Source organism: Cheilinus undulatus, linkage group 1 (genome assembly GCF_018320785.1).
Source record: "Cheilinus undulatus linkage group 1, ASM1832078v1, whole genome shotgun sequence".
Lineage (NCBI taxonomy): Eukaryota > Metazoa > Chordata > Actinopteri > Labriformes > Labridae > Cheilinus > Cheilinus undulatus.
This window is the reverse complement of record NC_054865.1, coordinates 8,506,499-8,531,252: the sequence shown is the minus strand read 5'-3', so window position 1 is coordinate 8,531,252 and position 24,754 is coordinate 8,506,499. Positions and strand designations below refer to the sequence as shown.

Below are 24,754 nucleotides of genomic sequence, written 5' to 3'. Positions count from 1 at the left end.
ACGTAAAATAACTGCATTATCTAGCGGTGTTAATTCAGCTTTGACAAATTTAGCTTAGCTTGATTTCAGCCAGACTAAAACAATGAACCTAACCTTGCAAAGCAGATGGATTTGCCAGACTTTCTTCTGGCTCTGATTCAGGTTTGTGTGGAGCTGAAAACAGTTTGACAAAAGTGTCATTGGAGAATAATGAGGCAGTAGCTACGGGCATGGTTTATTTAGACTGTGAGTTGATAGTAATGGCTTTTGCTAGTGTAGCACTTAGCGTAGATGTAGTAGTAATATAGCGGCAGTTTTATCAGAGCTAGACTACATTTCTTTATAAAATAAAAAGCAAAGAACTACACTGAAAGCTTGCAAGTTTGCAATTGTTATGGCTGGGGTTTAGATGCATAAAGTGGCTACCACCAGGTTAGCGATTAGCTTGGATGTAGCTGTAGAAACATGGCAGTTTAATCAGACCTCGACAACATCTCTATATTACAACAAGAGCAAAGGGCCACACTGGAAGCTTCACTTAGCAGAGATGTTTCTGCATGCCTCATTTTAGCCACTGACAAGCTTTCCGTTCTACACATCTACTCCCTCATTTTGTCTTTTTGCTCTGATTAGCCAGTCATGAATGTGATAGAACATTTTTCCAATTACTATTGAGAACTTTTTTTTAAAAAAGGTCTGTATGGGAGGTTTAATAAATGAATGCAAAATATATCCAAGCTATGAATATATAAAACAGTCAGTCTGGCATATCAGCTTACAATTTAGCAACTTTTTCCAACTTCAAAGAAACTCAGAGAGAAAAAGTAGACTACAGGGTTACAAAAATTAATGATTTTGGCCTGGTAAGATATTTTATCAAATAATATCACATTTAAAAAAAAAAAAATGAAAACTTAATTTTAAGTTTGAAAGCATCTTTCAGTTTGCATGGATTTTGGCACCCCCTGTGGACAAAGTGTTATGTCCCATTGATGCACAGTATTCCTTAATATCATCACACAGGTTGAGCTCTTTCTGTCCTGTTTCTCTTTAAAAAACAGGATAAATGTGAGCTTCCTAACAGGATCTTTATCACGAAAATGTTAAATTCCAACTGCAGATTATCTACTCTGGATTAACTAGAAGTGATAACTGCACAAAAAAGCTAAAAATCACAAGTTTCAGAGAATATTTTTTTTAATGTGTACATGTCCAGCATGGCTTGTTAACACACTCAACTAGAGGTGAACACACAACACAAATGTATAAAATTTTACATTTCTACAGAAAAAAAAACACTAACAACCAATCATAAAAACTAATTGGAATGTTATAAACAAAAAAATCAAGTTTGTAGAGAAAAAACCTCACAAAATTAAAACAACATAAGACAAATGATCAAAAACAAACATTTAAATCATCTGTTTTCATTGATTTCGACTTTTTTCAGAAAAAAATTGAACCATCATTCATATAGAAACAAAGTTTCAAAGTGTGAGATGCCAACTTCCACTATTGTCAGTACAGGATTGACTAAATCCAACGGTTTCTAATCTCTACTGTAGCTGCTGTTAGTGATGAAAACAGCAGGCTGCTCCACAGTTTGACTGCCCGTCTGACAAGAGCCGCTCCGCCGCTCTCCTCCGGGGAAAAACGACGACACAGGTACTAAAAGTCATCTGTCAGCTCTGGTCTTCTCTGTGAGCAGCTGAGTTAGTCGAGTGGTGATTGAAAATGAGTGGTTTCAGGGTGGAGAAGGCTCGGCGAGAAAGGTGAGATGCACTCCTGGGAAAGAGAGAAGCATCTAGACGACCCACAGTCCTCTGCGCTCGAGGCGTCATAAGCCACAAAAAGTGAAACAAAAACAGTCTTTTTTTTTTTTCCTTTTTTTGCTTTGATCTTTTCAGTCAAGTTTTATTGATCTGATTTTTTTTCCCCAGTGGAGTTTCAGACTTTGCACGGTGCTGATGCAACAACTTTTTTTAAGTTTGTGGTTATTAGGAGGGGCAGGGATGCACAGTGACCGCAGGCAACTGAAAAGACATGAAGAGCGCTGATAGACAGAAGAAAACCTGACTTCTGCATGACTCAAACAGAGATTTTCATTAAGATAAAAGACAAAAAGAAAGGTTAAAAGAATCGAAAAGAGACTGAGTGAAGAATGCTTAGCATGCAATGTTTACAGAAACAAATCCTGAGAGAGAAGAAAGCTCTGACAAGCTCAGCGATGTCCTAACCTTAAATAAACTTCACATCAGAGGCAACAAACAAGGCATTTACGTAGAGAAACCTCTGAGCATTTATATCTGAAAACAACTTCCTACTGGCTCTGACAGGTGCAGTGTTTTAAAGAGACTCTTTCTGCTGTAGGGAGATGTCAGATGAAGATAAGCCAGTGGGTTTGTATGGGGGGGATAAGGCCAGTATGGGGTCAAAAGAAAGGTAAGTAAACCATTCATCTCCTTTGTTCTCTCAGTCCTCTTCTCCCACATTAAAATGAGGAAGTAGTGGGAGGTAGAGCAACAGCCTGAGGCAATCGGGGCACTTACTCTACCTCACCCCCATCCTCTTTCTGAGCTCTCTCTTCAGACTTTTCTGGGTTTTTTCTTCTGTTTTCTCCTGGGGTCTCTTTGCTTTTCTTTTTCATGTGTAATGCTAGCATCAGGGATATGTTTGTTCCATTTATGGGGCAATCAGGGCCATGGGCTAGGGTGCTTGCATTGGAAGAACCTGCAGCTTACATGTATGGAGCCTGGTCTGTTAAGTTGGTGATGCTGTTTGGGCCGTGATGACCTTATGGTAGAATAGATATGTTAGGAGACTGCTGCTGTTCCGCGGCTGCTGTTCCGCTGCGCAAAAGCCAATGTAGTTGTTTTTAGTGTTGAGCATCCTGTGCAAAAACAATTTAAAACTATGAACTCAAACCCAGGGCTGCACAGCAGCGCAGGGGTTAGCACTGTTGCCTCACAGCAAGAAGGTCCCTAGTTTGTGTCAGGGCCTTTCTGTGTGGAGTTTGCTTGTTTTCCCTGTGCGTGCATGGGTTCTCTGCGGATACTCCAGCTTCCTCCCAATACCAAAACATGCTCATTAGGTTAATTGGTGATGCTAAAATTGGCCGTAGGTTGTCTGTCTCTACATGTCATCCCTGCAATTGACTGGCAACCAGTCCAGGGTGTACCCCAATGACAGCTGGGATAGGCTCCAGCCCCCCGCATCCCCCAATGAGAAAAGCGGTAAAAAAAAAGGGATAGATGGATGGAATTCAAACCCAAATGATACCAAACACTGCTGTCATGGGACTAGTAAGATCAGCTTGGATGTGCCAGCTTGTGCTGCTTTGCTGGTTGAGTTATGGTCAGCCAGTATGAAGGACATAATTGGGTTCAGCGATTTCTCCACTTATCCATTCATTAGGGCACAACTATCTTGCCTTTATCCAAATGTGGCATTTAATGTTGCTGAATAAGACGTCGAATCTAAAACCAGCTTTGGACCTTGGCTCTGGACTGGTTTCCTAAGCGAGAGGAGGGGAAGGAAGGTGAGGTTTTGAAAGACAATAATGTGTTTGTGTGTATTTGTGACGGAGAAAATAGGGGGAGGAGAAAGCGAGAGAGGAGAAAGAGAAGGCCATTGTTGTTATTATGATCCCCTCGGGCTCAGAGGGCCGGGCTGAGTATGCAGAGGGGAGGGGATGGAGAGAGTGTGGGAGATTTACAGTCAGACAACAGGCCTGGCTTATGGAGAGGAGAGCTGATTAACTGAACACCTCCACGCACACAAACACAAAAACATTCATCAATCAGCCCTGACAGATTTCTTCCCTAAACCTTTCAGGCCTCCTCTGTTTCTGCTCCACGTCCTGAGACGGTGAACCGTGCTGATTCAGTCTGAGTCAGTGTCACCTCACAGAGAATCTCTCAAACTGCTAGCAAAGCAAACTCAGGTACGCTCGACTTTTTCAACTTTGAAGTGGTTTTTCTCAAGCTTTGAAGTGGTTAACTCCCTGTGGACTCTGTGTGGAGGTTACAGGGGAGAAATAAAAAAGGAGGAGTTGATGGAGAAGAACTACCACAACATTTTGTCTAGTGCAATGAGTCGGCGTTTTCTGAGCCTGTCCAGACACAGTGCTGTCATCAGCGGACCAATGGAAGAACAGGACAGGACAGGACAGGAGAGTAGAGGAGAGCTGTGGAAGGGGGGGTGGGGTTGCTTTTAACGCTGATTAGCTTCGTCCGCCAACCCCCTCCCCCCTTGACCCTGACGATGAGGAGGCGAGTGATGGACACAGGACACCGTTTCCTGGCAACGGCTAGATCTACTGGCCACAGATCAATCTCAAAACTTCTATCGACAGCTGATTGTGCTCTTTCTTTTCTTCCTTTCAGCACAGGTGTCTTCTTAACTCCCCCTATGTGTTATGATTCGTCTCACCTCCACCTGTCTTCACCTAGCAGGAGCCCTAACTCAATAGATGTTTCTCCTAGACAAGCAGAAAAGACTGCTGCTGCTGTGAAGATCAGGCAGGGCAGGGCAAAATGAGTGAGGCCAAGCTAATGCTAATATGAGCACAGCTTGTTTCTTGGAGCTTTGCTTGATTATGACAGGAGACTGCAAGTAAATTTACATGCAAAGTGATGTCAAGGTTAAGTTACAGTCTGGTTATAGCAATTTGACTGGACTGATGTCATTGTCCCAGTATAAAATCACTCAGATTTATTGATGTATCTAAGTCTGATTTTACTACAACAGGTGGTAATACGCCCCTTTTTAACAAGCAACTAATGAACCTTCTTCTGTTTGACCATACACTGAATAAACTCAAATCTAAGCAAGTGTATTTGTCTAATTTACAGTCAACAAATTCTACCCTATCACTTAATTTAAGCCAAATTCACCTGAAAAGTCTAGATAAATGTCTTATTTCAAGATATAAAACACACGAATAAGACTTGCATTGCTTCTAGGAAGTATTACTGTATCTGCAAATGCAATGCAAGCTTGTACATCTCTTAAGACACTGAAGAAGAAAAGTTTCCCTGCTTTATTTTAAGATTTTACTTACCACAATCAATGCAGACCTTATTGCCTGTGTTATATACCCTAAGATCTCATCAGTGAATGTGACTAGATGAGTGCAGTTCCTTAGGTTAAAGTTTCTGGAGTGCAATCCTTAATCCTCAAGCAAATCATACTGTCCAACCATGTGGCTCTGCCTGATTTGTTATAAACATTAGACCATGACGTCTGTAGTGTCTGTTTTACATCTCGTCCTGCTTTATCTGACAGGGAAAAATCTCCTGCTGTAAGGGACGTGTAAATGAAGAACCTGGGAGGATTTCAGGGGCAGGTTGTCTGATAATTTCAGTAGTGCAAGTGTGAAAAAGGCTTAGTGTAATGACTCTGGATCATTTTATCCCCCAGGCCTAACTGGGTTCAGTATGCAGGCTGTAAATCATGCCATGGGCTACAAACACAACTAGAAGCAAAGCCCTTACAGCGAGCATTCCTCAGACATAAAAAGTCTGTCAGCTACTGTAAGCTAAAGTTTCCTCTTTGGCTAGCTCTGCTGTTTAACTAACAGGAGAATTTGGGTCACTGCTGCCAGTGGGATAGAGCAAATCAAAGTCTCTCTCCCTCTCTCTCCCACCCCTCCTTGTTCCTGAGATCCAAACTTTGCAAGCTCAGAGAGAAGAGGTCAGCCTCCCCCTCCTCTCCCCCCCTCTATTCCCAGTTTCAGCTGCAGGAAATTCAGTTTCTCCTCACCCTCCCCGTCCACATCTGTGTAACCTGAGCCGGCTGAGCTGAGCCCTCCCTGGTCAGAGCGGCAGCTTACTTCTTAATGCTCCCTCAGATAAGCTTTCCTCCCATTCATATTTGGAACTGCACTCTATAGCCCTCTATCCGTACACGCTCTCTTATTTTGGCCCACATTCAGCCTCCAAATATTCTTTTTTTCTAGATGATAATGTTTTCTAAAGCTTCTAAACAATTTGCATATCTTAAAATAGGTCTGCTCATTATAAAACAATGTCATGTTGGTTAGGAAATTCTTAAAATGTACTCACAAATTGGTGCAGAGAAAAAGATGACTGCTGTTTCTTTTCTTTAAGAGAGAAAAGCATGATCATAAATGGCAGCAGCATTAGCATGCACTTGTATTTCTACTTTACAGTTTAGCAACCACTTTACTTAGATCATTTCAAAAAGTACCTGCATATTTTTAGACATGTCCATGTAAACCACTGGTTTTTATTCCTCTCTAAACAGAAAAAAGAAACAAATCTTGAGACTTGACGGAGTAGCAATTTCCAGCTTCATCAAAATGATCAGTTTTCCTTATAGCTCAACTTTTGCATTTAAAATGTTAGATCTATTTGCAAATGTCTGGCAGTGATTTTATCCGAACAAATTAAAATCTTTAACTAGTCTCATCTCTCTTTGAAGCTGATTTAACGATTAGTTTACACTGACATTTTTACTCCAGCACTCCCCTTCGTCTGATCTCTGATCTTACCAGATGAAAAGCGAGCAGAGATTGTTTTGGTTAGAGGAGTTCAAGGTTTAGTTTGGGGGTCTCTGAGGTTAACAGCATTTGCACACACCTGCTGTTTCTTAATGAAGAGGATTAGCGTGAGTTCACATGAGCCTGCACGGCCGAGCCCACCCGGATACTAGCAGCCTCACCGTGTTTACAACAAACGGGTCATCAATGAAAACGTCCTTTCAAAAACACCAGCAGTAAAATCTCCATTAAAAACTCCACGCTGCATTAGCCACAAGCGGCAACTGCTGTGTTGTATCGATGGTGTTACATCCTGTTTTAAGTTAAAGGCTGGGCTTTCTCTTGTTTTATGTCACAATGATGCAGTGAATGCTGCGTCTCTTCTGTTATTTCTCAACGAGCCGACAGAGAAGCCACAAGTCTGACTCCTCTGAAGGTCTACATGTGGCAGAGAGGAGGCTCCGTGAGAGTTCAACTCATAAATGAGAGAGTTTAAAAAGATATCTCCTTTAAAGTCTGTTTACCCTTTCAGAGTAAGAGGTCTTTAAATGGTTTCCAAATAAGGGAAAGAAAGGACGCAGACCTGTTGTCTACTATGTGTGAGTGCGGCTCAGGGAGGTTCAAGGAAGGAGGATTACTATTTATGACGCCTTGGGTCGTTTTATGTGTTGCCATCATTTCATGTGTTGCACTAGCATTACAAAAAGGAAAATGTTATCTTGGGAGGAACAGAAAAATAGTTTTTAGAACTCCCAAGAGAGCAAAAGAGGCAGTAATGTTGGACAATCAGCCATATGTTCTGTTTTTTTTAAACATTTTGAGATCCTATTATTTCTGAAAGCCTGGTATAGGCATAGAATAACCTTAAAAAATAGCTAAAACTAGACACAGTATCTCTGAACAAATGTCTGAGTTTCATAAAGAGCTAGGAGGTAATGAGCTAAGCTACAAGAGTCCACCAAATGCTGAATAACAGTGATTTTCAAAATGCCATAAAATTCTTCAAACAGACCCCTGTGTTAGACTGACTAAATAATCCATAGGTACAGGGAAACTGAGCACAATGAGAGAACTGAGCCAGCCAAAAGTGTAAGCGACTGCCTTTTCTACCACCAAAGGTCGTAGGTGACCCACTACAGAAACAATGAGGAGTCAAAGTAAAATCAGGAGGCTTTCTCATACCATTCATAAGGTTTCTCTCATAATCCTTTATCTTTTTATTTCCTGAAATTTGAGTGTCAGTGATTGGAGGGTGTCTTTAAGGGTATTATTTTAGCAAGGATGCTCTGATGCATCGGTTTAACTTCAGAATCAGCCACTTTTAGCTGTTTTGTTTAACCATCAGCTGTCTACAAATACCGTGAGCATGAATCAGTGTCAGTAGCAGATGTTCATCTGTTGAGTCAGAAATGTAATGCTGACATTTAAGTACACCTGATGAAGAGAAGGCATTTAGTAATTGGCTGAAGATTTAACTTCTTAGACAAATTCTGATCTGTTTTCTACCCAGGCATGAGAAAAAATGTTGGGATTGTTACAGCAAAAGAAGTTATGAAAAAAAAACATTAGCATTGGCCATCCCTGAATTGTTAATTTAAACATTGCTATCAGCATTGGCATCGATTTTATAGAGCCAGCTATGAGGTCATGAGGTCTGGACCTCGGTAATTTTTACAAAACAATACAACAATTACTGGTACCAATGAATGTATGTATAGCTAGATGGCTTTTACTTTGGAAAGGCTCATTCAGAAATGCTACAAAGTCATATCCCACCTGGTGCTACCTCCTGCCCTCAGGGGAAGCAGTTTACTTTAGAAATGTGTGATTTTGTGTTTTGGTTAACTATGTCACACTACAAGACCATTTGTCTGCCTGACGCTCAAAATCAGGCCAGAGTTTTGACGATGAGCTGCGTCGTTGCAGTCGGGCCAAAATCATGCTGAATTTGTGTAGTCTGAGCCGGCAGCATTCCCAAATAGTTACCACTTGAAAGCCTTTTCTGGACTCAACTTTATGACATGATTTCACAACATCCTGACCTTACAAGTTAAATTCAAAGGTTGCTTGACTGATGAATTGGCTTCAGTCTCACTTTTTTTTATTAAAGTGAGACACATTTAAATAATTGCGAATAAAAGTCTAACCCAGTTTCATGATGGGGATCATCAAAGGAATTGTTACATGCCTCTTCACTGATGTAAATATGGGTTTGAAAATAAGATTTTAGCTGTTGTAAAGTTGAATTATCCTTTAAGACCAAAGCATTATAGCCAACAAACTGGACTCAACCTGTCAGAGTTCTAACTGCAGCCTGACCAGAGTCAAGAAGATAATATCTGGACTTAAATCAGGATTTGTTACATGTGTTAATGTAAACCACAGTTAAATTTAAACCCTGTCTGTCTCTAACTCACCTCCAATCATCATCATGACAAAATGAACTGCAGAAAAAGAGATGAATGAAGCGGAAGAAAGTGAAACTAAGGGAAGTAAGACACAGTTCTCAACCAAACTTTGCGGTTATCATCTATGTGCCAACCACTCTCTCATTTTAACCCCTCCATTTCTCGTTTTTGTTGCAGTGTTGATGGCGGTTAAGCAGATGAGAAGTTACCAGCGAAGAAAAAGCCCCTGCAGAGACTTAGACAACGGAGAAGGGTGGTGCAGAAACAGAAGAGAGAATAGAACAGGCTTCCTGGTTTAGTAAAAAATAATAACAAATAAAAAGTCACACAAAACAAAACAAAAACAACGAGAAATAAAAACACTGTGCAAACTTCTCTCATATAAATAGACTACAGTCAACGCATTGTAGAGCACCATGGGAGATGGGAGGAGGTTAGGGTGGTGTTTGTGTGCATGTGCGTGTGGGTATGTTTATGTAAGGCATAATTTATGCCTGTCTGTGTTTGTGTGAATGCGTACAGTATTGGATCTACTACCTAAGAGCTGCAGGAGCCACAGAGACGTGAGACGAATGATCACAGGAGGAGGTTCAGATTAGACGACGTTTGTGTCAGAAGTTCATTTAAAGTTTATAGTTCAGTGAACCCTCATGGGAAGGGGTCAGACCCAGTCCTGCAGCGAGCGCTTGCAGTGCACCAGTAGCCGTGGCGCTCCTTTGCTCTGCAGCGTGTTGATGATGGCGTAAATGAGTCCCAGGATGCACAGCACCAGGACCAGCGGGATGGTCACCATCAGGATGTTCATGGTCCGTTCCTCGCTGTCGTCTACCTTCAGAACCACGTCCACCTCGTTGGTGTCTTCCTCTCGACCCTCCCTGTAGTCTTCATCTTTGTCGTTATCCGATCCTTTGCCTGCGTCTTTGTCTGTTCCTCCACGATCCGTCCCATCCCGGTCTCTGCCCTTGTCACCGTCACGTCCAGCGTCCGGGTTGAATGGCGGCCGGTTCACGTCTGGGTATTTGCGTCCTGAGTCTGTGTCCGTGTCTCTGTCTGGGTCCAGGTCCACGCTGCAGCCCATAAAGTCTTTCAGGATGGATTTAGGGTAGCCTGGCTCACTCTTCATGCGGTGGTTGTCAAACTTCCAGTACTTGGATCCCTTGTAGAAGAAGGTGTATGCTGCAGAAGGCAGAGAGGGAAGAAGATGGAAGAAAATTTTAAAGACCTAAGATTGACCATATTTTTGTCCCTCTCTACTCCTTATATTCCAGGATTGCAGGGACCATTTGTGGCTCTATTTTGAAGAACTCTGCACAGGTTTTATGGAATACAGGGGTATCCATTCCTAAGATTACCTCGCTGGTTTGTAACTCAGACAGGTGCTACTTTTGGATCCCAGCCTCTGTTCTGTTAAAAGTGAATTATGTCTCTAAAGAGGAAGACGTTTTTATTCTCATGTTGAAAAAGTTACCCATCATCACCAACTGCAGTGTCACTGGTGCGCCAAGAGGAAAAAGTTGAGTTCACCTTCCCTCATCTTTCTCAAACCAAGTAAAAGTTTCAGAATCTTACAACTTTAGAAATACAATTATTTTTTGTCAGGCCAAGTGTCAGAAAAAAGGTTTGCATACTGTTCAGCTGCTCATGAGTAACTTTATTTCACAAAAGGCAACTTTCCGATCTACAAAATCTTCCTCAGGATTGATGCCATTCTCGTTATTTTTCGACAAGCAGCAAGAGCCAAAAGCTGGTAAGCTCAGCATCCGCATAAAGACAGGAAAAAGGTTTGAGAAAGCAAGTCTGCCTGTCTCTAGAAATCTGTGCTGGTTGCCTGCCAACCTTACATTGACAACAAGACTTCAGGAAGTCAGTGCTCCGGGCAGAGGAATAGTTCTGCTCCTGAACATCATGATTTTGTTCAGATTCAACTTCAAAACTAGAAAAAAGTAAGAGAACAGGAGTTTTTCCCTTTTCTAAGGTCATGATAACTTGGTATCTCTACATGCACAGGTAAGGGGAGCAACGTTATAGCTCAGTTAACAGGACCACTGTCTGTTTTCACAAAAACTAAAACAGACTACAACTGGGGGGGCCCAACTGGTGTATCTGCTGTCTTTTTTTCAGCCATTCTAATTTTTGTACTGGGTAAGATGGCATCCTTGATCGATATGCTAGTTGACACTCAACTCCTCGATTAAAATTATGAAACTGAGTTTTTATTTTTATCCCATTTTGCCGGATATTGATCGATATCGATATGGATAAAGTTTTGCAATACTTCAGATCTTCACAGTTATTTTACCTCTGTCAGCAAATATGACAATTATTACCACATTTTATTATTTCTTAAAGGCACAAAAGTTACATTTATGTCTCTTACAAACTTACAGTGACAAACACATTTGCAACAAATAAGACAAAGTGTAGTAGTTTGCTTGCAGTCTTTGGCTATTCACCCTTAGAGCACATACTTTAATAAATGTCTTGGTAACTTAATAACTGTAAATCGTAGTAATTTACTTGTTATTTCCTCTGAAAGCTCTCTGTTTTGCCTTCCTATTGACTTTCTTTTTGCATCCTTAGCTCTTACAGAATGTTTTCTAGTGAGCCTGGAGCTTGGCTTACTTTCCAAGATCTTTAAAGATTAAATCCACAACAGTACGTCTGATATTGACATTTTTACATCCATTTATAATAAACTTTTCAATTGTTTCTGCAGTTAGCCGAATACGACGGTTAACCACCCGCCATGTTGTCTGTTTGTACCCAAGAATGCATTGCGACTGAGCTGTGATAACTAATCTAAAGCTGTTCCATTGTCACGTAATGCTTTGCTGAACAGCGCATGTGCACAGACTTTGAAAATTATTTGGTAATCATATGGTTTCTTCTCATGACCTGAAGCATTTCAAAATCACTAGAGCTTTTGGTTACAGTACGCATTAGCATTCCCCATTCATTTGCACTGTATGATTAGCATGCAAGCAAGGTCTTTTTTGCATGATGCACAGTTAGGACTCTAGTAGCTTTAAACATTAAAACCTATAACCAATAACATTAAAACTAAATATTGTATTGGTCTTCTGTATAATAGAGAGAAATAAACATAGTGAGGCTGTAATTTGTCCCTCAGAGTCTCTGCACTTCAAATAATGACTCAAATTCCCAAAAATGCAAGGACTTTTTTTGTGAAAGTGTAACTTTTTGTCACAGAATTATGATTTTTTTAAAAATTCTTTAGTCCCAAAGAGATGAGAGAACAAGTCTGTGCAAAAAAAAAAAAAAACAAGTAGTAAAGAGTTTTCATTTCTGACTAGTTTCTTCTTTCGCCTTTATACCCCCTTAACTTTTTTTTTTTAACATTTAAGTGACATTGCTGCAGCAAAATACTCTTATAGCCCAGGTTGCCCTGAAGAAAAGGATGTTTAGAGCTTGCCTGTGCACCACAGGGTTGACATTTTACAAACTTTTTTAATACAATAAGTCCGGACAAGACACAATGGTTAAAAAATAGTAGAGAGCTCTAAGGGTTAAAACTCCAAATAACCAAATATTGTGTGCAAGAAGGTTCCTGGTTCACGTCCCAGTCAGGGCCTTTCTTTGCATTCATGTTCTCCTGCTGTACTCTGGCTTCCCCCCTCCACCAAAGACATGCTGGTTAAGTTAATGGTGGCTCTACATTGGCCGTAGATGTGAGTATGAGCATGTTTATCTCTGTATGTCAGCCCTGCGATTGAAAAAAGCCACTGTCTTTTATCTTCAGAGCTTTTGACTGCTGTTTAGATCATAAGGACAAAATCACTTCAAATTCACTTTGTAAAGACACACACACCCTCAGACCACCTCCTCTTTCTAATGATGACTGCATGACCACACCCTGTTTCTTTGTTTCAGGTGTGTCTCTGTCTGCATCACACACACACAGAGACCACTCATCCTCTCTGAGCTCACCCCCATCATCGCTGATGAAGGCCCCCTTGGGAGTTGAGGGCACTGACGTTCCCCAGATGCTGATTGGTTTCGGGTAACCTCTGTCAGCTAGACGAGACTGCTCGTTGAAACGCCAGTACCTGCAGAGAGCGACAGAGGAGATGTTACAGTTTGTCAAATGGTTTGAAGATAAAACGAGTAGACACAGATACAGACGTACACAGCACAGCGCTGAAAACCGAGTTTACAAACAGACAGAACATTTAAATCTTCTCGAGGAAGAGCACGATAAATCCTGAAGCCAGGCACTCCATCATTCTGCTCCCCCCGAGGGCTTATTAGATTCAAAGACCCATGGTGTAATTATTTTTCTATGAGTGTTTTCATAAATATGTCGCCCTTGCAAGCAGCGATATGTCTTTATGTCTACACAGCAGAGAAAACTGCTCAGTATGCTCGTATTATTCACCAACTTCCCCAACTTGTTGCAACAAAGCTGTGCAAATACAGCTGCTGCTTTTCTTTTGCATTGTTTATCACTGTAGGGGCATGCTGTGAATGTCAACATTACTCCTAATAGTCTATAAGAAACTTCTCCAAGTGTCAGGTTAGACTAAACACAGAAATAAAAACAAGACATCAACATGAACAGACATACAACCTTACATTGACATTAAGACATCCACTTATTTTTAGCCTCTTTGTAGAAAGCTAGTAGTAATGAGAAAGCATGTAACAAATCGGTGTAGGAAGTCATTTCTTTTGTATTTGAAATGAAATGTGTGTGCTTCTGAACTTATCGATTGTTTCTGTTGTTAATTTATGTGTTTGCATGATTTTGTTAAGCACATTGTGTTTCTATTTGTATAAATTTGCTTTACAGATAAAACAAGAACAATCCCAAGGCGCTAAACACAATCAAAATGTCTTTATTTGCACAGCACGGTTGAGCAGACCCGAAAACAAACTTTGACACATTTTTGAACCAGGAAGTCAGACTGATGACGGCTTGATGCTGAACAGCGTCAAAGTTTGTTTTAAGGTTTATTCAACCAGGCTTTGAAAACAAAGCCCTTTGAGGGGTTTAAAATAGAATGCCTCGAGAATGCATGTAGAACACCTCCAACATGCACTTTTTTTTCTTTTCTTTTTAAAGATCATTTTTGGGCTTTTTCCCGTTATTCTGATAGGACAGCTGAAAAGAGACAAGAAATACTGGGGAGAAAGTGGGGGAAGATAAACACCAAGCTAACTTTGCAAGGCAGATGGATTTGCCTGTCTGTCATCAGGCCCTGAAAAGCTCCACTCCACAATGTTTGTAAGGAACCCTAAATGGTTCAGACCAATCAGTATTATTTCAGGAGAACAAGGCGGCAGGGATTAGTTGTACTGACAGATGGTAGCAACGGCTGCCACCAGTGTGGCAATAAGCTTGGATGTAGCCGAGTAAAGCAGCAACTTTACCAGACTTGACCATGTTTCTGTATGAAATAAAGAGCAAAAAAGAACACTGAAAGGTTTTTATTGCAGATAAGATATTTTAACTCTTCTCCTGGCATGAGTTTGAGTATGTGATTGTTACAGGGGTTTGTTGGTGTATACAGTGGCTACTGCTGTGGTAGCTAAAGCATGGTTGAAGCTGTAGTATAGCTGCAAATTAATGAGAACTGGAAAACATTTCTGTATTAAAACAAGAATGAAGAGCCACATTAGAAGCTTCTCCTCGCAGGGAAGATGTTTTTTCACGTCTGCTGATCAGTTTTATGAGACACTTCTTTTCTCAGAGTTTGAGAAACTCCGCCATTCATATATCATGGCGGCACCAGCTTGTAGAGCTCAGATTTCAACCACAGCTGCGCATGATCTCATTTTGCAATGGCTCTGACTGGACCGTCATGAATGAAGCAGACAGATTGTAATTTTTTAGAAAATTTTTAGCTTAATACATTTTAGAAAAAAGGAAAAACATCATTTCATACCAGTCTAAGGGGCAGATCCACTAAAGAACAGCACTGCTTCTTGCACATTATTGAGCTCCAAAAACTGGTAAAAAAGTGTGTCTGCATATAAGCGCTAATTTGTTAGTGGATTAGTTGCCAAAGAGGAGCTATCTGCGGGACCAATTCTCACGCTAAATTGTTATTAGTGCAGAGCAAAAAAAGGTGTGCCTAAATGTCTTTGAGTTTATCCATAAGATACAAAAAGCAATGTCCATGTAAGCTCCCTCCCGAGTCCCTACCAGTAAAGGATCAAAGCAAATCATAACACCAGATTAAAGATGCTGAGCCAGAGCATGGCGAAATGATCGAGAATAACGAGGTGCAGAGCCCCACTGAACTGATCTCTAACATTAAAATATCCTGTTACATTTTGACTGAACCAAAGCTTCACAGACCGATGCACTCTGATCTTTGACCAACATGTTGATTAACCAATTCAGATTGGTTTATCTTTACACTACTTAATATATATAATACAAAATATGTGATTATTTTTTGGAACTGTCTTGATTGTCTTGAGCTTTGATAATGTACTGAAACCCTTGATGACAGGTGCATTGCAGGAATGATGTAAAGAAGCTCCTTGCTACATTACCAGTCTCCTTGAAAGAGGTAGGTGTAGCCTGACGGCTCCCACCAGATGGCCGTATCTATTCGGTCGTAGGGAATATCTTGACCAAAATCAACCAGCTCCAACGGATAACCCTGCTCCAGGTTAGCCTCCCTGAAAAGCCAGAATCTGTTTCCTGAAAAGACAAACAGGAGAGGAGAAGGGAGGAGGGGTGAGCAATGTTTAATGATCCTTTATGGAGCATTCTCCATCCACTCCCACCCTAAACCCTTCATGGAAAGTGTACTGTTAATGTCACTGGTTACGCCCACGTCCACATCAAGGAACAGCTGTACTTTACACATTCTGCTTGTGCACACACATTTTTCTACTCTGGCATGAAATATGTTCAATAATTGAGATTGAATGAGATATAAAAACAGGGAATAATCAGAGAACCAAACCAGCAGTCACAAAGTCTTGTAAATTATGTGAATACAATAAAGATTTGCTGGCATGTGATCAAAAAACAACGGGGAGAAAGCCATCACTGAGTCAGAGTTTGGGTTTAGTTTGTAATTATCCGTCAGCAGACTTATCGCTAAAGGGAAGCTTTTATTGTTTTCACTGTGTCAGACGGGGGACTCCGTTCCTCTTGGCTACATTACATCTCTCCTCTTGGCTTCGATCTGCTTTCCCTCCTCCTTTCTCTCCCCACACACCCATCCACCCATCATCCACCCACCTCCGGCCCCTGGCTCCTCGTTTGAAATGAAAGCTCTCCACTCAGCATCTGGAGAGAACAAGTGGTGACGCAATGCTTCCCAGGGTTCCTGCAGTGAACGGCTCTGATGTAAAATCCCATGACTTATTCCACGATTTTCTTTAACTGCACCAGAACACTTCAGTGATCCAAAGATTCGACTCCTCCCTGCTGTGAGTCTTTTGTGCCTCTAAAGGGATAAATGTTAAGGTTTCTATTGCAGATTGGCCTGTTAGGGATAAATACAGCTGTGAGACCTCTGGCTAATACAACAGCTGTGTGCATGTTTCACTTTTCAGGTTACTATACTGAAGATTTGTCTATCCCTGAAGTTTTATTTTCCAGCAGTGGAATTGTGATGTCAAGTAAGTCAAATAAACTCACACTGTATTGAAAAACTTCTTGAGTTATGGCGGAATCAGATGGCATAATTTTCTAATATTGCAACGGCACCTTATCAGACCACTCCACTGCGTTGTTCTACAATTTTGGCTTGTCTTGGCCAACATGCTGGCAGCATTGCATGATCCCGTTGATAGCTTGGTTAGTAGAGCAGTTGCCCATAAGCAGAGGCTACAGTCCTTTATGCACTGGCTGCAGGATTAATCCCTGGTCTCTACATGTTTGGTTGCATGTCTTCCCTAAAGGCATGCCCTCAAGGTAAAAATGCCCAAAAAATAACCTTAAAGAAAAAAAAAATGATATTAATAAAGGTGAAAAATTGCAGGTGAAAAAAACACTGCATGCAATGCAAGAGTCAAAGAGAGAGGCAGAGAAATGTCTTAAATAAATAAATGTCACTGTAACTTGATGATACATATCATTAAAATATGTGCAGACAGCTTTTGTGATTTATGAATTTAGAGTAGGGGTCATCAAGTGCATTTGTACAAGGGCCAGCTCATGTCAATGCAGACAGTGTGGAGGCTGGACTGTTAGATAAACCAAAGTAAATAAACATTTTGTCTTATTAAGATATTGTTTGAATACTTTCATTTTCTTTGAAATGTACCTTATCTTTAGCCTTTAGCAGTGATTTCAGTCCCACAAAAGGGCGATTGAGATATTTAAACCACATATTGCCAAGTTTGATTTCAACATGCTGCATTCTGATTGGTGAAAAACACATGAAGGAAACAGGTCTTTTGTTTTAACTCTGAAAGTGAAAAGTACTCTCTCAGTGCAACTGAACTGTTAAGTTGATTCAGAAAATGGCAGCTTAAATCAAGAATAGACTGATAAGTATCTGTCATGCATCATGCATCTTATATTGGCTGATACTCACACTCAGTGCTGATACAGCACTACTCAACCCTAGTTATCAAGAAGAGGACAATATGGACTGGCTGATAGAGACTTTAAGGTATGAATCCGTCAACATGTAAAAAAAATCTACTGTGAATGTCCCAAGGGCCTTAAAAATTGCCAGCAGTCTCCAGGCCTGGAGAAAGAGATGCCGTCAAGTTTGACCTTGGCTGCCAAGCAACACAATATATTGTTGTTTAATGCCTATATTAGCACTGATATGACATTCAAAGTTTGCTAGGATGCCTCTCTACCTTCAAATCAGCAAAGTCAGCCCCAAAGGAATCTCTGAAAACAAGGGCTGAAAACTCCACCAAGACAGAGAAAGAGCTGTCTTCATTCTGACATAAAGTCCACTGATATGATTGGCTGATTCTTCATCTCACTGTTGTGTTTGTCCCCCTTTCCCTTGTGCTCCCAGGACAGCTAGTCCTTCCTTCCTTCCTTTTTCCTCTTTTCTCAGTTTCTCTTGTTCTTTCTTTGCATTCGGCTGCCAGCCAAGTGTCACACTGAGAGGCTTACGGATGACATCATCCCCCTCATCATCCACAGCTGCCCCGGAGCTCTCAGAGTCGAGCTGCAGTAAAAACTGAATTCTTTCTTTTTCATTCAACAACTTTACCCAGAGTTATAAAAGACGAGCTGCTCTCACTGACTCACGGTATAAATAACGACCTGTGCTAAAAGAGATTTATGCTCTGCGTGTAGAATACATTATGAAGTGCTGCTTTCTACAGGAGATGGGGGGTTTGTGCTGTTCACTATATCTTTACCTTTATCTAAAGATGATGAAAAAGTTAAAGGAGCTATTTTATGGGAGCATTACTGAGCATTATGACTATACTAAGGCTGTAAAGGAGAAACCAGATGGTGGATGGTTTTCAGTGCAGGATTCGTTTTAGAGGAGATGCTTTTGTTCCATATGCTTGTGATGCAAACCTGCACTGCCTGCATAATCTCATCAAAAAACATGAGCTGAAACACTGCCACATATGTGAAACAGACTGTTTATGATAAAGCGGTGGTTATATTATAGCTAGTGGAGTAAACAGTGTTGTTTCTCGGCAAACTGAATCCAAATACTCCTCTGCATTTAGTACGGCGGTTGATCAAAATCAGGCTTATTCTTTAGAGTCTGTTGTTGCAGCCTGAGGTTTGTCAAGCTCTAAATGACAGATAATAATACCAGAAGAGGATTAAGAGCAGGGAAAGGCCTGTTTTTGCAGCAACAATAACCAGAGACCTACATTGTATTTCTGAAAAAAGACAGATTGCTTTCTAAGAAGAGCAACAGGGTTGGGAGGGAGAGAAGGATTTATGTCAGTCAGTTCAAACCAAGCACCAACATGACTGTCTGTACCTTTTAGCTTTTTTTATCTATTACCTGTATGAGTTCCAGTGCAGGTAAAAATCATATTTTCAGACAAAGCAAATCATTCTGTGTTTAGATAATTATCAAAGATATCTAATCTTTATTGGACAGTCAAGCCAAAACATTTGACAAAACCTACCATACTTGAGAGCTTAAATACTTAATACCAACATCATTATTTCAGTAAAATTTCATAACTTGTGCAATGTGAATATAATTGGTAAAAATAAGAAGAATTAATTAATTAAAGTGGTACACTATATGGACAAAAGTATTTAACTTTGCAGTCTCAATTTGCAAACATTTCTGAACAGCTCAGTGACTTCAAGCATGGTACTGTAATTGATGCCACCTTTGCAGTAAGAAAGTTAATGAAATTTCATCCCTTCTGGATATTCTACAGTCAACTCTAGGCGATATAAGAAAATGGAAGTGTTGAGGAATAGCAGCATCTCAGCTATGAAGCAGAAGACGACGTCTTGGACCACTGAGCGGGTTCTAAACTTACACTGGTTTCCATCTCCAGTGAAGGCCAATCTTAATGATCAAGCATACCAAAACATTTTGGACAACTATGCTTCCAACTTTGTGGCAACAATTTGGAGGATGTCCTTTTCTATTCCAGCATGACTGTGCCCCAGTGCACAAAGCAAAGACTATAGAGACATGGTTTGATGAGTTTGGTATGGAAAAACTTGACTGACTCCAAAAACTTGTGGAAAGTCTTCAAAGAAAAGTGGAGGCTGTTTTTGCTGCTAAAGGCAAGGCAAGGCATGTACTGTATTTGAATACAATGTCATGACACCTTTGCAATAAAACAGTTTGTGAAATTTCATCCACACTGGATACTCCACCTTCAAATTTAAGTGATATTATTAGATAGTGGAAGCATTTCAGAACAACAGCAACTCAGCCATGAAGCAGAAGACCACATAAAATCACAGAACAGAGTCAATTACTGCTAAGGTGCATGGTGCATTAAAGTCACCAATGCTCTGCTGATTCCATAACTGATGAGATCTGAACTTCCACTGGCATTAATGTATGCATAAAAACTGTGCTGCAGGAGGTTCATGAGTAGGTTTTCATGCTGAGCATCTGGTGTAATGGTCAGGCGGCAGAATACTTTTGTCCTTATAGTGTATAAGCTCACAAACTATTGCTCTGGCTTTACTAGCAACAACTGCTTTACAACAGCTACAGTAACTCTGACTGAAGAGAGACCTGTTAGCACTGTTGGCACACACTGATTGTGATACTAGAGTTAAGAAGATGAGCCTACTAACAATGGGCCTCATCCACCAACTGTTCTTCATAAGAAGTTTGTTCTAAAAGCCTCCATCACTGTAATAACAGCAACATGAGTGGAACAGCTGTAAGAGGAAAGCACAGAATCGATACAGTGACTTACACAGGTGGATAACCTTTCCACTGAGCCATTTGTTATTGTAAGCTATTTTGTCCAAGAGTAGTGTTTTGATCTGTGGAAATAAAGTTAGCACCGTCGTGTTCATAGAACAGAGCTCAGTGTTTGTTTTACTTTATAAAATTAATAACCTTCAATTACATCACAATCTTAAGGTCAGTCTAAAGCCAACACAATATCTTTTAACACAAAGATCATCTGCCTTAAAATGTCTGTAGCTGCAGGCTCCTGCATGACAAATCTGTGTTGAAGACTGTATACCTCGATTGTTTACTGTTTGTTTAATATTTTCTTATTTACTTTTCTTACCTTGATTATTCATTACTATTTAATCACCTGCTACCGCTCTAGAGAACTTTGTTTCTTTTAAGGATACTGTTTTGTTTACTGTTTACGCCTTTGGCTTCCTGTCATTAGAGCAGTTGAATTTCTTTATGTCTGTATTATTCTTCTGATGTTGTTTTTGTATTTATGTTGTGTCTTTATGCTTGCTGCAGATTTAGTCTCCTTCAGGATTATAATAAAGCTGAAGCTAATGATGGTGGTTTTGCAAAATATCAGCTGAAAACATTTTTTCCCAGGGACAAAATTAACTTCTGCAGCCTTGAATTTCTCATGCATTAGTGAGTATGATGTTTTGCATTCTGCTTATGTAAACAGCACAGCTGATGGAGGGGACAGGAGTAGTTTCAATTTGAAAGTAAAAAAAGACAACTGGACACAAGATCCCATTTCACACTTATTTGCTTGAAATGTCCAAAAACAAGCCATTGGCCATTAGATCAACTTAACTGAATATCATCAGCTGGCCTGATTACAGCTCTGTTCACACTTCTGCAACCGTTTCCTGCATTGCTCAGAAATGGTCTTGCTGGGTCTGAAATAGGCTTGGAGGATGTACTGTGCTGTGGTTGAACTGTTTCAGCCTCTGGCCCGCTGTGATAGGAGTATCTTTGTTTCTCACCTGAGCAGTAGAATTTGTGACTGTATTTAGATATCTGATGTTGTCTTCTGTTTTTATGTTGTGTCTTGATGCCCGCGGCAGATCTCCTTCAGGATTATAATAAAAATGAAGTTAAATCTGGTGGTTTTCAAGCATATCGATGATCAGAGAGGAATTTAAATACTTTGACTCCATCGATGGCAATAACCTTTCACATTTACTTTTACCTAATCACTCATTCATTAAACTACTCATCCATTACTACTGGTTTTACTGCTTCAAGTTCATGCAGTCTACCGCTGAAATTCCAAAACTTTACAAACCTCAAACTATGTTAAAATATGGCTCATGTTTCACAACACAGGACTGATCCTTCAGCATGTCTTCTTAGTTCCAAATTTCTCTAAACTGAGTCAGGAAGTCTTCTTATCTGAGAGGTGAGTTGGCAAGCGATCACACTTTTACCACATAAGCCTGAGTGTGCTGCTTACCTTTAAAGAAGACAAACCGGCCGTCGTGTCTCTCATACGCAGCGTCGATGTCTCCAGGCAGACCCCTCCAGAAGTGACTGATGGGCATGGGGTAGTTATCCAGGACCCTGTTCTTACGCACACGCCAGAACCAGCGACCCTGACAGGACAAAATAAAAAAGTGTGTTTAAGTGTAAGTCATGTCTTATTGCTGGTTTAACAATGCCTTGAGAATCAGGGTTTCTACACACTCTAAGAAATCAAGACTTTTAAAGACCTTTTTAAGGCCTGAGGTATGGAAAATTAAGATAAGATAACCTTTTTTTATCCCACGATGGCGAAATCTGCAGTGTTACAGCAGCAAAGAGGATAGCAGCACACAGCACACTGTGCACACTGTGCATTAATAAGCTTCCATTTCCTTGATATACTGTAGGTCAATAAGAGCTATTATGCACACAGTACAGATAGGAAGGAATTAATAATGAATCAATTATTGCACCAGCATGTAAAGAGGGACAAAAATATTGCATCAAGATATAAAAATAGCTGGACTATATTAACACAGTTTTGGAGTAACACATTTTTTGCACGGCAAACAGTCAGTAACGAAAAGCACACAAGATTTCTTGGTACACCAAACCAGGGATGTACTCATTGATTTAATCTAGTGTTTATGAAATGTCAGATGGTTCAGAGCAAAGAACCTTTTTTGGCTATAGATGCCCATGATGATTCTTACTCATTTATGTAATGCCTCTGTTCTATCTATATATTGTTGATATTTATCATAACACATTTTTGCAGGTGTACTGCAACTGATTCCAAACAGTTTAATTTTTAAAAAGCAGAATAATGTTTTGTCAGGGAGGACCTGTTAAAATAAGAGTGGGCTGCATGAATTTCTAAGTAGGCAACTTGGTAGCCAAGAGGTTTGAGAACTGGACCAGTGTTTGACAACAGTACATAGTTTATTTAGTCACAGTGAGTCATATAAAGTAAGAGAGGGGTCTGCAGTCGTCTCCTAGGAAATCTTAAACATCCAACACTGAATTCCCTGAATTCTAGAGAATATTTACAAAATTATATGTGGAGGAAATTCAGTGAGAAACACAAAATGAAGTTAAAAAAAAAACCCCAGAAAAAAACACTAGTTCCTTTAAAAAGCTCATATTCTAGATAGGTTGAATTTGGTATTTTTCCACATGCTCATTTTAAAACTGAGTAGTGTAATACAAAACACAAATCACATGAGAGATGTCTGTTTATTGCTCTAACACCTAAACATAAAGATTATTTAAAGCTAACTTTACATAAAGAAAAATATGAAATAGTATGATCTACTGGTTTCACTGAAATAAGGAGACGAGCTTGTTTATGTTGGACACAAATACTTTTATTTAGGGATGCAAGATACTGGATTTTTGCAGATACATGATATCCTGATATTCACAGATTAATTTTAGCCGACACTGATATGGATACTGATATTTAAATATGCTTTTCGAACAAGAAATGTCAGTCCTTTTGGACACACTTTAAGGTTTGAGGATGACCAAGGAAACAAACTCTAGTCCCTAAAAAACACTTTAAAATTTAAAGAATGAGGATAAATCAAAAAAGGATCTCAACTGACATAGGTCTGTTGCTTCAGCCTAAAACTCCACTAACTTAAAGGTATATATGGGCAAAATTTACAGTCGATGCATGCTAAAATGCACAGGCAAAACATCGGATGTAAATATCGACAGAAATTTTGATATCTGCCAATGCCTATACCAGACTGATAATATCATGCATCCCTACTATAAATGCAATATTTCTAAGTTGATACACTTAAAATGTTTCTAAACCTCAGAAGTTCTGACAGTAGCATGTTAATTTTTCCTGTCTCAATCTCTCTGCCTGCATCAGTGACTAGTTTTATAGGTTTTCAGAAACTGTCTTGTTTTACTGTTCAAATATTGGTATGCTGTATTTATTAATTGCTCTATACTGCATGTAGTGACACATTTCACAATACATCAGAGTTATAAACAACGTGCTTAAATGCAGATTTGTTCATGTGAGATCACTAATTTCTCTGAAAGCCATGGAGCTAAATATCAATTCATGGAGGATTTCCTGGCTCATAATTCTACAAAGAAGGGAAGAAATGCAGGCCTGAGGGAGAGAGTATGAACACAAAGACAGAGAATGTCTAAGCCTTAGATTAAACTAAGGCTGAGCAACAAGGAAAATAGGGATTTTTTTGCAAATTATTATAGAAAAATTGACACTGAAAGTTTGCGTGATGTGTAGAGCATCATGCAAAAATGTCTTTGCCTCAGAAATGTATTGAGTGGGTATTTTTAAACACATTTCAGATTAAAGAAATATTGTACCCTTTGCAATTTGAAAATTAAAGTAGGACACATTGGGGTTTTATCTACAGCCCTGATTAAAATCAGGCATGGTTAGCTAAAAAATAAGGACTGGACTTTATAGTGACAGTGCTTTCTAAAAGACACTGTAAGACCTCTCACTGGTGAAAATCCAACTTTTTTAAGAGTGGTTATGGCCTTACATTTCACATGCGCAATTCAAGACAATTTAAGGCTTTTCAAGGAAACCGTTTTAAGCAAAACAAAACAACGACTAAAATCACATAAAGTTGGCTATAAAAGGTAGATTGGATAAAGACATGTCTTAGTCAATGTGCCTTCTAAAATCTAAGACGTTTTAAGGCCTTAAATTTTTAATGTCAAATTTAAAACTTTTCAAGACTTTCAATGATCTGCAGGTACCCTAAGAATACTTTATTGTTCCCCTGTCTTCTTGAATTCCTGTCAGATATTTAGAGTTTGCAAATAAATCCCTGGTTGAAAAAAAGCATGAAGAATTCACATTACATATTCTGTTTGACATTTATGAAGCAGTCCAATGGTGAAGAACTGTAAAATCACAATTTAAGTATAAAGGGACAGAAAAAGCAAGTTTCCCCTTCCATAAGTCATCTTACTCTAACTTTAGTTCACTTTGGGTTCACACAGCTCTGTCATAATTCTTGTAGGTCATTATGTCAAACAAAGTGAGCTCTGCAGGATAACTAGACCAGAACGTACAATAA

The 24,754-nt window shown here is 39.8% G+C and overlaps 1 protein-coding gene across 1 annotated transcript in view; it reads right to left on the bottom strand.

The window, feature by feature from the left end:
- Positions 1–1,195: 1,195 nt before the first annotated feature.
- Positions 1,196–24,754, bottom strand: part of mmp15b (matrix metallopeptidase 15b) — a 78,759-nt gene continuing 55,200 nt past the window's right edge. Inside the window, exons 7-10 of the mRNA XM_041784492.1 lie at positions 21,667–21,805; positions 15,412–15,562; positions 12,838–12,956; positions 1,196–10,065 (exon numbers count right to left, since the gene is read on the bottom strand). Of these exons, the coding sequence (XP_041640426.1) occupies positions 9,551–10,065; positions 12,838–12,956; positions 15,412–15,562; positions 21,667–21,805 (924 nt within the window). The 3' untranslated portion in view covers positions 1,196–9,550. The remainder of the gene's footprint in view (positions 10,066–12,837; positions 12,957–15,411; positions 15,563–21,666; positions 21,806–24,754) is intronic.